The sequence below is a fragment of the Talpa europaea genome (assembly GCF_964194135.1).
Source record: "Talpa europaea genome assembly, chromosome: 14".
Lineage (NCBI taxonomy): Eukaryota > Metazoa > Chordata > Mammalia > Eulipotyphla > Talpidae > Talpa > Talpa europaea.
In genome coordinates this window covers 14,828,200-14,845,230 of record NC_140082.1, presented here as the reverse complement: position 1 = coordinate 14,845,230, position 17,031 = coordinate 14,828,200, and the positions used below count along the sequence as shown (strand labels likewise).

Sequence of the window (17,031 nt, the reverse complement as noted above, 5' to 3'; positions counted from 1 at the left end):
GGGGTCAGAACTTGGCTTCCGGAATGAAGAGACCGCTGCAGGCAGGCGCCGCCGGGCGCTGAATGCGTCTGCTCTCACTTGGCTTTAGGCCTTCGGTTTTTCCTTTGGTTCTTTTGCTCTTAGGGTGATGAAATAGAGCAAAAGTGGATTTTTTTCCTCACAGATGTATAGCGACTCCAGAGGACACTTATATAGTCTTTTTTTTTTTCTGATTTTTTACATCATTTTTTATTTTTGCACAATGTATGCACTTTCATCTTGGTTATAGCCCCCATACAATTCCCACCCCCCTTAGTTTGACCCTAATCCCCCCACCTCCCCCCGCCCTCCCTAGTGTGTCTCTGGTTTATAGTTGCTTGTTGATTTTGATTTTTACTTTATTATAATTAGTCTTTCCTGATCCCTTATTTAGGTTTTCTAAATTCCTGCTATGAAAGCTGTGTGAAGATTCCTCAACCTGCTAAAGAGGGAGCTTCCATATGATCCAGCAATTCCACTCTTAGGTATTTACCCAAAGGACACAGAAACATTAATTCAAAAGGGCACCTGCACCCCTATGTTTATAGCAGCACTATTTACAATAGCTAAGCTATGGAAACAGCCCAAATGCCCAAAAATAGATGACTGGATCAAGAAGACTCAGCAATCAAAAAAAGATAAACTTATGCAATTTGCAGCAACACTTAACATAGTCTTAAACATACATTGATAAGTGAAAGAAACCAATCTGTAAAAGCTTTTTTTTTGGGGGGTGGGTGGGTGGAGGAAGAAGGTGGAGATTTCAAAATTGTAATATTTCAATTTTTAATGACATTCTGGAAAAGGAAAATTATAGTGGCAGTTAAAAGATAATGGTTCCAAGGATTCGGTGGTAGAGAGAAGAGGTGAAGTACAAGGGGCTTTTGAGGGTGGCAAAACTATTCAGTATGTTACTTTCTTCTTCCTTAACAAACTTGTATTTTGTAATTTGTGTGCCATCAATATGTGCTACTTGTGTGATTTTTCACATGAAGATTAATTATGAACCACTTTCTCCATTAAATGGGATCTAAAATAAGGGTTTTATATATTTACATTACAAAATAATAAAATGGACATTCCATATTTAATCATACAAATGTATATTTGTTTTTTTATTTTATTTATATATATTTGACATCATTCTTCATTTTTGTACAATGTATGCTTTCTCCTCTCAGGTGTAGTCCCTGTAAAATTCCCTTTGTTATAGCCATTCTTTGCAAGCTATCCACTTTGCATACAATTTTACCTTTCTCTTTTGGATTCTTTCATAGACTGTATCCTAGCTCAGTGAGCTTAACACCACCAGAAACAAACCCTTAGTCTGACAAAGTGTCAACTTTGTTGTTCCATTGCCATGAGGGAGACCTCCCACACAAACAAAAATTTATAAACCCTTTTTTGGGGAGGGAGGGGCGGAGTTAGGTAAAAAGCAAGCCAAGTAGTGTTTTAATAGACGCAATACAATGTTAGGCTCAGTGGCAGGACTGGGGGAGAAGAGCTGACTCTGGTCTAGTCAGCAAAATGGACAACGTCCCTGCTCCTTGCAAACATTAGTATAGGCATAGAATGTTGTGTCCAGCAACTCCTCTGAGGCTGGTTCTCCGTGTCAAAGTGACTTAGCTCCTCCTGGCATGCTTCATTCTTTTTTTTTTTTTTTTTTTTTTTTTTTTTTAGAGGCATGTTTTATTTATTTATTTATTCATTTGTTTGTTTTGTTTATACATGCACTGGGTACAGTCAGAAGCACGGGAGGGTGAGAGAATTCACCAGAGCCAGAGCGGGGAGCAGAGCAGGCAGAAGGACCAAAGTACACTGCTGAGGGGAGCAGCGGGCAGCAGGAGAGGTCTGCGTGCCATGTGGGACCCTCCTCCGGCGGCTGGGGAGCAGCCGGGGATCGAACCGGCGCTGCAGAGGCTGCTGGCAGCTTCGCAACCCAGCGCTCAACCGCTGCGCCACCGGGGAGGCCCGCATGCTTCATTCTTACTAGCATGATTTCAGTGGCACATTTCTGATAGCTTGTGATTTTAGGGAAAAAGAACTACCAGTAAAAATGTCACAGTCACTCAAAGAACAAGTTATTAGGACATTTTACAGCTACACGGTGACCCTGGGAAATATAATCTTCCCCATTCATGTTGTGGCTGGCTTTATGTGCACCGGTCCTTGTACGCACAGGAAGACTTGTACTTTCTCATTCCAAGTTAATTTTTATTTCTCAGCAATAGGCCCCCAAATAGAAATCCTGAACCAACCAATTTGGTCATCTTTTTCTTTCTTTCTTTCTTTTTTTTCTTCCTTTTTTTTTTTTTTTTTTTTTTCACTTTTTGTGACCAAGGTCACAGCCAGCCACTGTGCTTTTAATGCACCTGCTCCCTGCCAGGAGATGGCAACTGCTCTAGCAAGGATGCCTCCTCCAGGATGCTCTCCTGGAGGTGTCAGCAACTGAAAGCCCTGCCACTTACCACTGGCGGAGTTGGCAGTGGGGGTGGAGGGACTGAGGCCATCCAATCCCAGACCAAGTTGTCTCCACTACATATACATCACAAGGTCCCCTGGAGGTTCGAACCCAAAGATCTACAGAAATTGTGCCTCCAGCTAGTCTCCCTCCTTCCCCAGAACCTCACTTACCCAACCTGCCTCCACCAGACAGTCTAATTTTAAGTCTGTAAAGTATGTCAGTGAACAGACATCTTATTTATGTCAAGAGTTTGACTTGCCTTAAGTCAGACACAAAACTAGATTATCTTGAACAATGAACTTTGGCAATGTGCCATAAAATGATTACAATCAAAATCACATTTGGAAATGATTAAGGGCATAACCTCTTTACAGGCTGAGCTGGAAGGCAGTTTAACTACAATGATCTTGACTGGTTCTCTCGTCTCACACAGGAGAAAACTCTTTCCAACTGAGAGGGGTTAAATGACCAGCCAAGGGCACACAGCTCTGCCAGAGTGAATGCCTGTACACTGATCCTCCTGAGGAGCTGAGCATGAGGAACACTTTTTCTCTCTCCTTTTTGCAGAGATTTTCTAAGTTTACTTTCCTTAAGGTTCTGACAAGTAGCCCTGCTACCAGTGTCTGTGTCTCAAAAGATTAAATCCCGCCCCTTATCTTATTTTGTTTGGCTTTGTCTCCCGGAGGCTCCCAGCTTTCCGGTGATTGTAAAAACTGGCCAGTCTGATCTGGACCCGGCCAGCCCCCGCCTCTTGGGAGTGTGTGCAGAGATCAGATGACTCCCAGCAGTCTCGCTCATGTGACCCTCCTACCCCCGTTCTGCTCCCTGTCCAGCCCAAAGTGGGTGTTTCCAGGGGCTTCTTTTGTGAGGGGTACCAGGTAGGCGCCTCAATGCGGCCTGTCCACTGCTGGGACAGTTGGGGGACACAGAACAGACGTCGGGACAGATTTGGGCAGATCAAATGTTGGGACTTGTGTGCCGACCCAGGGCACTCTAGGCAGTGGGGACCCCAAATGTGGTTGCCTCCAGGTGTCTCACACCATCCCACTGGCCCTCCTCTCCCCTTGCACCTACCTCGGGGACAGCCCTTCCCTCCCCTGTTCTTTGGCCTTCTTTTCCCCTTGGCTACAAACCTTTTCCCCTTTCTCTGCTGACTTGGCAGCCTGCTGTCGGGCGTGGAGGGATTAATCAGTGACAGGAAGACGCCTCTTTTGGAGCTGTGGCCAGCTGTGGTCAGGACAGTCCGCAGGCCAGCTCCAGGAGTCTGTCCTACTTCCTGCCTGCCACTCAGCCCCTGCTCCTGCCATGGGGTGCTTTAGGGCCCTCCTCCTCCTGCTGGGGGGCCTGGGGGCTCTCGCTGACATCTGTGGTGAGTAACCGTATCTTTCCTCCTGGGTCCTTTGGAGGGGGTGCCATCTTGCCCAAGCCCTCTTTACATAGCTGGGGAAACTGAGGCTCCGACGTCATGGTGGTGGGTAGTGGTGGTAGGAACTTATCTGCCCTTCAAGCTCCCACGGCAGTTTGGGTTTAGCTGAACCATCTCTGGCATTTTGTATTGAGATTAATCGTATGTCTGCCCCCTCACCAGATAAGACCATCTCTATTATTTCGGTCACTTGTTTATTCATTTATTCAAGGTGCATTGATTGAGCCTCCTCTGTGCCAGGGGTTGTGTTGGGCTTGGGGGGAAAAACAGAGCAAGACAGCCTGTCCCTGCTGCCCTGGAGCCTCCATTCTAGTGAAGGGGACCAGCCAAAGGAGTCAAGAGGCAAATGGGTGCTGCGGGTAGGGGGGCAGGTGGTGCCAAAGGAAGCCAGTCAGCGTGAGGGGAGCAGGCCAGGGACCAGGGGTTCGGAAGAGAGGTCAGGAGAAGTTTTCTAAGGACCAGGAAGCAACAAAGGAACTGAGACTCAAGGGAAGAAAAGGAGCTGGCAAGGGAAAGAGTGGGGACCAGCACCCAGGTCGAAGGAAGTGAACGGGAGACCCTGACAGTGAGTCCCAGAGGGGTGCCGGCTGGTCTGGTGGTGGTGAGATCTTTCGGTTACACCCACACCCAGGGGCCTGGTTGCTTGAGCTCTGTGTCCCAAGGCTGGGGCCCCAAAGGCCTCTAGGGATCTGCTTGTGAGTCTGAGCACACAGGTAGAAGGAAAGAGAAGCTGCAGGACTTGGGGGCCTCTGGTCTCTCGTCTCCCTCTTCAGATTCCAGATGTTCCAGCTCTCTCGGGCTTTGCCCAAAGTAATTCTTTGAACTCCAGGCCAGGGCCTTTCCTGGGGACCAGAGACTCTGGCCTTTGTCACACAAGTCCAGCCAGGCCCTTAGCCCTGGGCTCTTGGTTCTTGTCCAAACAGCACCCAGAGGAGACCTGGGCCCCATCCTCATCTTCACCCGGTGTGACTCTTAACAGTTGGTCCATCTGCCTGACCTGACAAGAGTTCCCTTCCCGTGGGGGAGAATCCGGGGCTGGGTTTGGGGGGATAGCCATTGCTGCTGAGATATTTAGTTTCGGCCTCATTCCCTCACCTGTCAAATGCTCCCTGCCTTCCTGTGGTGAGTGAGGATCCCACAGGCCACTGGACCAGTTTACAGTTTTGTGTGGCTGTGAAATTGACAAGGCAGCTGCATCCATGCCTGTGCCAGGTGGGCTCCTGGGCTTCCCAGTGTGGACATCAGTCAGCCTTGGTTGGCAGAATCCAAGTTCCCAGGAGCTAGCACTCCCAGGGTAGGGGTGGAGGGGTGGCATGTCCCAGGCCTCTTTTATTACCCTGGGTGAATCTGCCTGGCTCCTTCCTTCTGGGGCTAGATCGTGGTCATCAATCTCTCTTTACAGTCCAGTTCCTCTTATCACTTGTAAGCCCAGGGCTGACTCACTGCGGTGGAGGTCAGGGCCCGGGGGCATATGGGGCTCCTCACAAGTTTAAGAAAAGGGAGGGGCAAAAGGAGGGGGGTTCAGATGACCAGAAAGACAGGCTGAGAGATGTAGAAACTGGAGAAAGAGACAGAAAAGGAAAGCACCTGCTCTTCTACACACCCCATCTCTCGTAGCCACAGAATCTGACTTGGGGGAGACAGGCATATGATGTAGGACCCAAACTGGGGGGGATGGGGCCATGTGAGTGGAACCTTGGGTTTTGTGCCAGGAGGCCCAAGAGGCAGGCCATGCCCTCTTCCCACTGTCCCCTGGGAGGGGTCGCTGCCCACATCCTAGCTTAAGGCACAGTGGAGGCAGCTGCTGCTCTGGGGCCCCTGGGAGGCAGTAAATGGGGAAAAGTCCAAAGTGCCTTCAGGGAGGCACAATCCACTGGAGCTGGGAAATACCTTTGAGGCCACTTGGCGTTTTGGTTATACAGGTTCAAGTCAACCCCACGATGGCTCTAACAGTTCAACTCTTAGGGGTGGCACCCAAACAGAGGTGTCCAGGCAAGCATTATTTTGAGGTCTGCACACACGAACCTCATCAGCCAGCCAGTGGGCAGTGTGCAGTGTCTCTGACACTGCATGTGGAATATGTTATCCGTGTGGATTGAAGCGTTTGTAAGTGGGAGCAGAGGCCAGAGAGCAGGGGCTTTGCAGACAGGTGTCTTAGGCTCTGCAGCCTATTGGAAGACCCGTACAACTTTGAACTTCTGTTTCCTCTTTTATGCAAAATGATGACAACAGCACTTCATCACAGCAGGCATGGTGCCTGGGCACACCATGTAGCTTGGCATCTGGTCTCTCACTCCTGATAGCAGAGTGGTTGGCTGGCACCAGCTTCCTCTGCCCTGGGCCTGCCACTTCTCCCTTGCCCACTCCAGTCGCTCTCTCAGAATAATGTTCCTTGCCCTCCAATTCACCCCCTACTGCCTTTCATTATGGCCAGATTTCATACAAGGTAAGGTAAAGGTAGTTCCTTGCTGGTGGCTTGTTCCTGAGACCTTACTTGCCCTGTTATCTTTCCTAAGAAATACCAGAGGTAGACAGCAAGATAGTAGAAAGACTGGGCCAGCGCGTCTTGCCCTGGATGGACCTGCTCTCCCTGGAGTATCTGAACCCCAGTCTCTACGTGGGCCTGCGCCTGTCCAGCCTGCAGGCTGGGGACAAGGAGGCCCTCTACCTGCACAGCCTCAAGTTCAATTACCAACAAAGCCTCCTGAGGTATGGCTGCATCTTCTCTTCTCCTTTCCCTATGGTTTGCTTACATCCTAAGAGACAGGAGAGCTACATTCTGGTTTGGGTCTGTCACTGTTTTGTTGGGAGGCCTTATGCAAGTCTGGGTCTTTCTCCATCTGTACAAAGAAGAGTGTGGTTTGATTAGATGGCAGATGCCAATACAGGAACCTTGTGCTGCTATTGCACCAACCTATATACCTGAGACAGACATGACAAATCCATGACTACACTCTTCATCCTAAACCCAGAAGCATCTCATGCTCTTTGCTCTCCTCCTATGCCTGAAGCGGACACTAATCCATGACTGCACTCTTCCTACCGAGCCCAAAAGCAGCATCTGACTCTTTCAGTGCTTCCGTTCCAGGGAGCTTGAAGGTAGGACTGTTCTGAGGTCCAGCATGGGAGTCTGAACGAGGGATGAAGAATCAGGAGCAGCCATGAAGCATCTCCTGCTTGGATTCCCACCCAGGGAATTAACCATCATGGTCTACTGTGGTGGCTAGGGGGAAGTGGACTAGTCAGGGGCTTCCTTCTCAGAAGAGGAAGAGGAAAGAAAAGGGACAGTGTGTGGACAAAGTGTGGGCAGAATGTTGGGGCAGGCCCAGATTACTTGGATGCTTGAGCCCACAGAGTTTATCCTTGAGTTTAACTTTTCATCTTTATAAAAAATGCATGTTGTGCACCTCACAGCTTACCTACCTCTCTATCTCTGCTTTTGGCAGTTCTAGCAAAAGTCCCAGCTGCTAGAATTTTTCCCATTTTGTGACTTTTAGGGGACCCCAAGCCAGCTTTACCAGCAAAGCACTTTCTCATGTTGCTCCCTGGTCTCACCCTAGGTCTAGTGATGATGACGACAAACCCTCCATGGGCCAGCTGGCCCTCTACCTGCTCGCTCTTAGGGCCAACTGCGAGTTTGTTGGGGGCCACAAGGGGGATAAGCTGGTCTCACAGCTCAAGCGGTTCCTGGAGGAAGAGAAAAGGGCCATTGGTGAGAGGACACAGCCTGCTGAGGTGGGAGTAGCTGGGAGGGCTCAGCACACAATGTTCACTGCTGAAACATCTGTGCCAGGGCTTGGGGATTTCTCTGTAGGCATCTCCATCCTATTTGCCTCACTGTCCACTGAAAGGCTCAGGCCTGTCTCAGCAGCCATCCTTGATGAAACCTTTCCTGCAACCCACATGCACAAAGTCCTGCTGCTCAGCCCCCAAGCTGGACCTGACTATCCCCCTGCGGGACAACTACCTGGCCTCCTTCCTACACACTCCTAACTGTATCTCTGCTAACTTTTGTCCTATAAGACCTAGCAGGGGACAACCAGAACGAGCATTTTAAGTAGAAATCTGATCTTGTTAGCATTGCCTATACCTGCAGGAGCTGCTCACTGCTGGGTTCACAGTCCTGGGCACAAGCTATCTCCAGGTTCCGCTTGTCCACTCTCTAGCTTACTGCCTCACCTGCCTTTCATGGGCACTGGCCAGACTGGCCTTCTCCCAGCTTGCAAGCCAGGGTCTTCGTATATGTCCCCTTTGTCTAGAAGGTTTTCTTCCCCTTCTCTCCCTCCTGCTCTACCTTTAGCCCCCCACTGCCTGTGCCACCCTACCTGTGCCATCCTACCTGTGCCACCCCACCTCCCCATCACTACTTCCTTAGAGAATCCTGCCCTTACTTCCCCCCTACTCCAAGACTCCTTCCATCATGTGCATGATTTGTTCTATTGTCAGAGGCTCTGCTGTGGAGTCCAGCCTGTATTCACTGTATTCCTCCCTCTGACACAGCACCTGCACATACTAACTAGTGGGGATTACAATGTATGTTGAAGAAATGAAGAAAAACACAACCCAAAACAGGGTGTCAGGCAGTGTAGCCAATGGGTTTCTGTGCAATGGCAGGGTTCATTACTGGGTGGGGCAGAGAGACAATGCCTCCGGCCCTTTGTGACACCCCTGCCCCACGATTTCCTCCCTCCCAGGCCACAATCACAAGGGTCACCCCCACACCAGCTACTACAAGTATGGCCTGGGCATCCTGGCCCTGTGTGTCCACCAGAAGCGGGTCCATGACAGTGTGGTGGGCAGGCTCCTGCATGCTGTTGAACACGACCAACTCCTCCACCAACGTCACCTCTCTGTGGGTGAGTGCACCTGTCCCCACCTCGGTCGGGCAGGTGTTCTTTCAGCCCCTGGCCCCTATGCCCAACTTCTTACCTTAGCCCTTGGCCACGTACTTACCTTTCCTTGGGATGCTCCTTATCCACACCCTTAGGAGCCAAAGGCGAGGGCTTATGTGGTGCAGTGACTGGGAACCATTCCTGGAGCCAGGCTGCAATCTGGATCCCAGCTCTCCTAGGTTGCTGTAGGACACCTGGGCAAGTCAGCCAAGCTTCTGGTTCATCTTCTCCTGTAAAATAACGGCCAGGTCACGTCTGGATCAAGGATGCCTTGCAAATAAAGATCTTGGCACAGTGCATGCCTGCAAGCAGACGTGGCCGTGATCTTACTATCATATAAGCTGGGAAGCCTGAGATGTGGTTCCTCACTATGTGACCTTGGGCCTCCAGTGCCCTATTCTTATCCTTGTAATTCAAGGTCTCTTCTAGCTGCGGGATTCTGGGAGTGAGTGCATGTGCACTCAAAGGCCAGGGTAGGATGGAGATGATCTGGGCCCAGAGAGAGGTGTCCAGAGAGGAGAAGGCGGAGGACGCCCGCCAGCAGGGAGCTTATTCTGCTTCAGAAACTTGTAAAAAAAAAAAAAACCACTGGGCATAGTAAATCACCTTGGGCCAGGACTGGGTGGTAGGGGCTTTAAAAAACCCCAGAGTCAGTGCCTCCCTGGTGGTGCAAGGGGTTAAGTTTCAGCACTATGAAGCTGTCACCAGCCACTGCAGCACAAGTTCAATCCCCAGCCAGGAAACAACACACATGGTGCAGCAGACCTCTCCTGTGTTGCCCACTGCTCCCCTCAGCAGTGTATTTCAGTAGATGTCGCCTGTTCCGCGCCCCACACTGTCTTGGTGAATCCTCTCACCCCCGCCACCTCTGGCCTACACCCCAGTTCTTGTATGTATAAGTAAATAAATACATATTTTTTTAAAAACCCAGAGTCTATTAAATCAGACCACCAGGGATAGATCTTGCTTTGCATTGTTTAAAACTTCCCTGGTGATTGCAAAGTGCAGGCAGGTTCAGGGATGGAAGTGTAAAACAAGGTACTCTTGGACCTCCCTCCTCCAGTTCTCTCCATAACCTCTAACACCCTAGTTGTAGGCAGGGGTTTGATGTCCATCATCCTGGTTTGTGGACAACCAAGGGGATTTCCTCGGACCTTGGACTTCCAGCGCCTGAACTAGGAGAGTCCGGGGCAAGCTGGGCTGAGTTGTCCCCTTAGCTGGCAGAAGCTTTCTAAAATGCTGATCTGAGCATGTCACCCCCTTCTTCAAGCCCTCCTTCAAACTCACTGTCCCCAGGCCCTGCTTGGCTCTCAGGCAACCACGTCTTTTTTTTTTTTTTTAAAGATTTATTTATTTATTTATACAAGCACTGGGTACAGTTAGAAGCGTGGGAGGGTGAGAGAATTCACTAGAGCCAGAGCAGGGAACAGAACAGGCAGACTAATGAAATACACTGCTGAGGGGAGCAGTGGGTGCGGCAGGAGAGGTCTGCCATGCCATGTGGGACCCTCGCTGGTAGCCGGGGATCGAATTGGTGCTGCAGAGGCTGAGGGCAGCTTTGCAGCCCAGTGCTCAACCACTGCGCCACCAGGGAGTCCCACAATCACATGTCTTATCCCCTGCAGACACCATGGCCATGGCAGGCTTGGCCTTCACCTGTCTGGAGCGCTCCAATCTCAACCCAGATCAGAGAAACCGGATATTGCTGGCCATCAGGACAGTGAGAGAAAAGATCCTGAAGGCACAGACCCCAGAGGGTTACTTTGGGAATATCTACAGCACCCCTCTGGCGCTGCAGGTGGGAAACAGACCCTGGAGCCATAGTCTACCCTGGTGGCTGGCGAGGAGTGACTGGTCACGGGTTGGAAGACCTAGTGCCTCCCTGTTGCTGACTCACCCACTGTCCATCTCTCCTCTGTCACCAGTTTCTGATGACCTCCCCATTGCCCGGGGTCCAGCTGGGCACAGCATGCCTCAAGGCGAGGGCTGCTCTGTTGGCCAGCCTGCAGGAGGGGACATTCAAGAATGTTCTCATGATCTCCCAGCTGCTGCCTGTCCTGAACCACAAGAGCTATGTGGATCTCATCTCCCCAGACTGCCTGGCACCAAGAGGTAACCAGGCTTTTCACGGAAGCACAGATCTTTTCAACCTGCAGGGTGCATATTGACATCTGCATGGCCCAGGGAGGGGAGCTGGCTTAGCCCTGCTATGCTGTTCAACGTGGGTTTGTGGGTGTGTATGATACACTAGCAGCACTGGAAGCTAAGACCACAGTTTCTAGAAGCTTGTGGTGTGGGGAGGGAGATACCAAGTGGAGATCTCTGGGTGTACCATGAAATTCTAGCCCCTTGTATGATGGCCAGTATAAAAATGTCTGAATGAATGAATGAGTGAATGAATGGGGGGAAATACATTTTGGTTAGCTCTGATTTATGATGATAACAGCAGAATCAGGGCTTCGTCTGGGAGAGAGGCTTGAGCAGGTGAGCGGGATCTGCCAGTGGAGAGAGAAAAAAGGGCAGAGCAGAGAGGAGGTAGTAAGAACAAAGGCAAGGAGTGTAAAAGACTGGAATTTGGGAGAAGGCACTTGGGAGAGTGTGGTTGAGAGAATGAGCAGGAGAGTAAAAAGGAAGGGCGACCCCCAGAGGTAACAGGAGTGATATTAACAAATTCATATTCTAGAAAGAGCCCTCTGGCTGCTATGTGGCAGACAGGTGGGAGAGGTACCAGAGGCAGAGAAATCAGTTAGGGACCTGACCTTGGGCAGCGGGGGGCGCGGGGCTGAGATGGCAGCCAAGTCTCGATGAGCAGGGGGTAGTGATACTGACTGAGTTGGGATCGTGGGGAGGAGAGGTCCCGAGGAGTCACAGCATCTCTCAACTAAAAAGGAGGACGAACTCCCAGGCCCCCTGCCCTCTCACCAACTGCCCCTTCCTTTCTCCTTGGTGCAGTCATGTTAGAACCAGCTACAGAGACCCTTTCACAGACCCAACTTCCAGAGGACATCAGCGTCGTGCTGAGTGTCCCCAGCGTCCTGCCGATGTATAGACACTCCATCTCTGTCCCTGCTGGGTCCTCCCTGGAAGATGTCCTGAAGAAGGCCCAGGAGCTTGGAGGATTCACGTGAGAACCCCCCAACCTCCCATCCCTCACCTGCCTGGCCCCACTTCCTTGCAGTGGGGTCACAGAAGAAACATGGGGTGGAAGAGAGAGTTCCCTAGAGAGAGGCACCAGCCCAGGCTCTGCTTTTCTACCCCGACTCTATAGCAGATACAGGGGGCCATGGGTGGCACGCCAGACCCCCACCTTGGAATCCCAGTTCCATCACTTGGAACTACAGGGCCCAGAGCCACTTACTTACCCACAAATCAGCGAGGATGCCAGAGGCCTGGGAATGAGTGCCTACGAGGATCTGACACAGGCCTTTTATATGTGCCAGGTCCAGCATGGAGTAAGCGCTCAGTATAACCTAGCTTTCCGAAGGATAAGAAGTTTTATTATCAAATGGTCTTGGCCTAATCCCTGTGATGAATTACCAAGGGCGAGCCCTGGGTAGCATATGGAGGTTGGACATATTTCAACTTGCTTCTCCTCCTGAGATTTGACAAGTTTGAGAATTAGCATTTCCAAAGCACTGCCCTATGCCAGGGCTGTCCGTGCCTAAATAAGACAGGAAAGATGGAGGTGATTCTCTTTGTACCAAAGGGGAGTCAAGCCCAGAGAAGTTGAGTGCTTTCCACTAAGACACCCAGGCCCTGGGATGCTCTTATAGAAAGAGATGCCTCAATTTGAGAGGGTCCCAGTTTCTATTCCCCAACTGGCATTCCCAAAGAACAGCATCCTTCAACTGGGGGTGGGGTGGGTGGGAAACACTGACGTCAGGGGTCATCTGAGCTGGGGAATGTCAGGCCAGAGAGATGCAAAGGCCCCTAAAAAGGACAATGTTCTCCAGACTCCAGGTTGAGTCATTTCTGCTCTGTGAGTTAGGTGGGCACTGACAACATGTTTACTACTACAAGGCCTTTCTCTTTCTAGCTCTGGACAGTTAAAATGTGTTCTTCACAACTTTGTGAATTAAATACAAAGAAAACCTTAAAACCAGTGGCATTCAAATAAGGACTATCTGCTGAGAAGCAGGTGGCACTGCCCGTGGCTGGATCTAAGCCACCATCAAGCTTGATGGCACAGGCAGCTAAGGCTCTGGAGACCCCCCCCCCCGGGCCCCTCTTCCTGACATCTGGGTGGTGCTGCTAGGGGCACACGGTCCCAGAGGAACCCTTTGGTGGGCCTGTCTGGAGCCTGCTGGCTTTCGTGTTTGGATGTTGTCATCAACATGAAAAAAATGGAGCCTACCATTTTCATTCAGAACTGCAGAACCTCAGAGAAGCCGTCAGGGACACCAGCCTGAAGAATAATTCTCTCGTTAGTGGGGGTGGGTGCCTGAATTGGGTTCAGGGGTCAGTTATGAAGGTCATGTTCCAGCACAGGAATGCAAAAAGCCGAATATACACCATAGAATCAGCCCTAGAGAAAGCTAGATCAGGAAGGGGAGGGGAGGGGGGAGAGGAGTGGGGGAGACGGAGGTAGAGCAGGAGAGGAGAAGGGGGCCAGAGGGCTGGAAGGGAGGCCAGAGAGGGACATGTGCACCGAGAAGGGCCCCAGCAGCCCCACAGAGTGGACATGGCTGGGGAAAGGGGTCACTCCTGTGTTCTCTAAAATAATGCTTTCGCTTTGACTGAGTCACCATGAGTGGGCTTGTGTTTCTTTTCTTTTTTCTTTCCTGTTCTTAAAATTACAAAAATTCTCCCTCAACCACTGCTAAGCCTTTTGCAAGGGGGAAGGACATGACCCACAGAGTTTCAAGAGGATCCCTCTGGCAGTGGCACTTGGAGTCCGGGACGGGGGTGTGAGTGAGGAGCCTCCTCGCTGCCAGGCCCCATTCTAACTCCAGACCTCTCGAGTAACAGGGGGCAAAGGTAGAATCAAAGAGAAGAGCAACCCAGCCACGAGAAGTGAAGTCATAGAATTAATTCACAGAATCAGGTCACCAAGTCATAGAATCTTCCTGAACCGGAGACCCAGGCCCACCACCAGCTATCTGGGTCCCTCCCTGGCATGTTCCTGCGTCTCTCTGCCTGGGCCACACCCTCTCCCATGGGACACAGGATCTTCTAGGCGAAGCCAGCAGCTTCTGATTCTCACCCCCTATGATGTCAGCCCTCAGAGAGGGGTCTACAGCTGAGGGGATCATGTACTGTGTGTCCCTTCCTGCAGGCCGTGGTCGTGGCCAGTACAGCGGGGATGAGTCCCCTGAGTGGACAGTGTCAGCGGGGCTGGAGAGGAGGGGTGGAGGGAAGACCCACAGGGATGGAGGCAGGTTTGCCGAGTGCTGGCCCTGAGGGGGACGGCAGGGCTCTTGTGGGCACTCTCCACCCTGTCCTGGGGTCCACAGGAGCGGAAGTCACCTCTTCTCCCTCTTTGCCTTCCTTTTGGTAGGTATGGAACCCAGGCCTCCTTGTCAGGTCCCTACCTGACCTTGGTGATGGGGAAGAAAGTTGGGGAACGTGAGTTCTGGCAGCTCCTCCGGGACCCCGACGTCCCCTTGCTGCAAGGTGAGTTTAGGGACCTGCCACCTCTGGACATGTCCCCCATCTGCCCCAGCCACAGGCCTCCTCAACTCACCCCAGCTTGCCCCTGAAATTCCTGGTCCCCAGCCTCAGATAATCATCGAGGCTCAAGGTTATGTATAATCCATTTAACTGAGATCTTAGAATTTTTGTAGAATTATTGTGGCAATTCTAGGACAGCAGATAGACAGCAAAGAAAGTTAAAAATCACCCAAAATTTACTCCCCAGAAATGCCTTCTTTTAACTTTTGGTGTGTTTTCCTTCAGATTATTTTTTAAATATAAGCTTGTTTGTTGTTTTCATTAAAATGGAGCCATATTCTACAGCAATGCTGACAGAAGTAAAAAGTGAGCTGCTTGTATAATTCTGAATTTTCTTGCTTGGTCAAATAATATTAATAACATCTTATTTAATCCAATAGATTGACAATATTCTCATACCAGGATGTCATCAATGCAAAGTTACTGATGACATATTTTGCATGCTTTTTTGGGGTACTAAGATTTCAAGTGCTCACTGGGCTCATGTGGCTAATAGCTAGCCTATTGGAAGCCCAGCTCTGTAGATGGTTTTGCAGCTTATTTTTTTTTTGTTCTTATTATATTACCAACATTTTTCTATGTTGGTGTGTGTGTAGCTCTTCCCTTTCTTTGTAATAGACTACATCATCTACTAGGATGCTTTGGGCTGCAGGTAACCGGAAATGCAATGCAAACCAGCTTCTGTGGTGTGAGATCAATTAGTTCATGTGGAGTCCAGAGGGAATAGGAGTTTCTGGGCTGGTGTGATCAAGGGGCCAGCACACTTCACTGTGACTCCCTTCTCTAGGGAGGCCCTTCTGTGTCTTCCTGGGATTGTTCCCTTTATGACTGAGAACACTTGTCTCTGAATCCTCTGGCAAACTTCTGGTATCTCAAAGGTGAAACTGGGACACAGGTGGATTCTTGGACCCACCCCTGTTGCTAGGAGGTCACCCAGGCTCTGCACCCACCATTGGTTAGAGAGAAGGGATGGCTAGGCTGGCTTAGGCCCACCTCCAGGCTGTGTATGGCACAATTGGCAGTGGAGCAACATCATAGGATGCAATTTAACAACTCCTGCTGGACCTCTAGGGTGTCTCCAGTTTAACTCATAGGTTCCAGGCTATCATGAGCATCCTGGTGCATAAACCTGGTCAGCAGCCAGACTGTCCTGCTCCCGCCACATGAACCTCAGGGCACTAGCCATGTGCCAGGCAATGGGCCACTTGCTTTGTAGGTGGGACTTTCTGAGGGGATCCAATGGAAAACATTCTTTTTCCCTGCCTGGCTTTTGACCAAAGTGAGAAATAAAACAAAGGGATAGCAGATGGGGCCCTCCATTGTGGCTCCACTACTGTTAAAGTCTGTACTGGAGGATGTGGCCTGGGGGGAGGACCCAAAGGACATACAGACATGAGGCAGAGGCAGATGTGGGCCTCTGAGTTCCCCACAGTCCAGCAGGAAGTCATGGGGAAAAGGGAGGGCCTGGAGAACCCTAGCACTCACAGAGGTCAAATAACTTATCCAAAGTCACACAGCCAGTGAGTGCCAGAGTTGGGGCTTGAATCCCGGGGTCCTACAGGGCCCAGATTGTCCCGCCTGAGTGAAGGCTGACTTTACCCATCGTCCTGGTTCTCCCTCCACACCTCACAGAGCAAGTTCCTCTTTCTCTCAACCCCTAGGGGACTCAGAGACAATGATCTGGGGGTGGGCATTGTCAGGCCCCTGCTTTCTTTCCCTCCATGTTGGTTATCTCGCACCCTGCCCAGTGTGACTACTCTTGAGGGGCGTCCCCTCTGCAAGAGAGGCCTGTGGGCCTCCGGGACCCTGAGCTGCATATTTCAGTGTTTCCTGAAGACTCTGTTTCCTGGCTTCCCACAGCCATACCGTGAGAGCATCTTCCAGACCCATAAGAGTGGGGGTCCAGGAGATGACTGGGTCGTGGGACCCCCTGCCCTGCGAACCTTCCCCCACACGTGGTCTGTTTCTGCAGGTATTGCTGACTACAGACCCAAGGACGGAGAAACCATCGAGCTGAGGCTGGTTAGCTGGTAGCCCTTTGGGCTCACCTACTTCAGCCCTGCACACTCTCTGGGTCTCTGCCCTCCAGCCAGATGCACGTGACAGGCATGTGCCTAACCCTGCTGCCACCTCACGTGCACTTGGACCGTGTCCCTGATTACCCCAGTCACCACCCTGTGAGGGTCCTAAGCCACTGCCCCGCCCAGAGCAGAGAGCCAAGCACCATCCCGAGAAGGTCCCTGCAGGCATCCCCTGCAGTCCACCAGAGCCCAAGGTCTTGAAGCGTCTCAGACGCCTCAGCACCGGGAGCCTCCCCCGGCCACTGATGTCGTGAGTACCACCCGCTCTGGGCTGGGGACCTGCAGAAAGGACTGACCCCAGCTCTCCACTCCAGTGTCAGGGGGCGCCCCGAGCCACTGGGGGCACAGTAACTGGTGAGGACTCTATGGAGCTGCTCAAAGTCCACCTCCAAAATGATTAAAGCGTTGATTGTGCAATGGCTGCAGTGTTCTGGTGCATCATGCTGGGGTACAGAGAAAGGGCGATGCCGCTGGGGGGAG

The 17,031-nt window shown here is 51.1% G+C and overlaps 1 protein-coding gene across 1 annotated transcript; it reads left to right on the top strand.

Moving 5' to 3' along the window:
* Nucleotides 1-3,637: 3,637 nt before the first annotated feature.
* TCN2 (transcobalamin 2) lies at nucleotides 3,638-16,504 on the top strand (the record flags this gene model as incomplete). The annotated part of the gene is made up of 9 exons (XM_084254453.1): nucleotides 3,638-3,851; nucleotides 6,425-6,617; nucleotides 7,469-7,620; nucleotides 8,603-8,764; nucleotides 10,426-10,598; nucleotides 10,726-10,912; nucleotides 11,753-11,924; nucleotides 14,298-14,413; nucleotides 16,443-16,504. The coding sequence occupies exons 1-9, from the start codon at nucleotides 3,788-3,790 to the stop codon at nucleotides 16,502-16,504; spliced, it is 1,281 nt and encodes a 426-aa protein (XP_084110579.1). The 5' UTR covers nucleotides 3,638-3,787.
* Nucleotides 16,505-17,031: the final 527 nt, after the last annotated feature.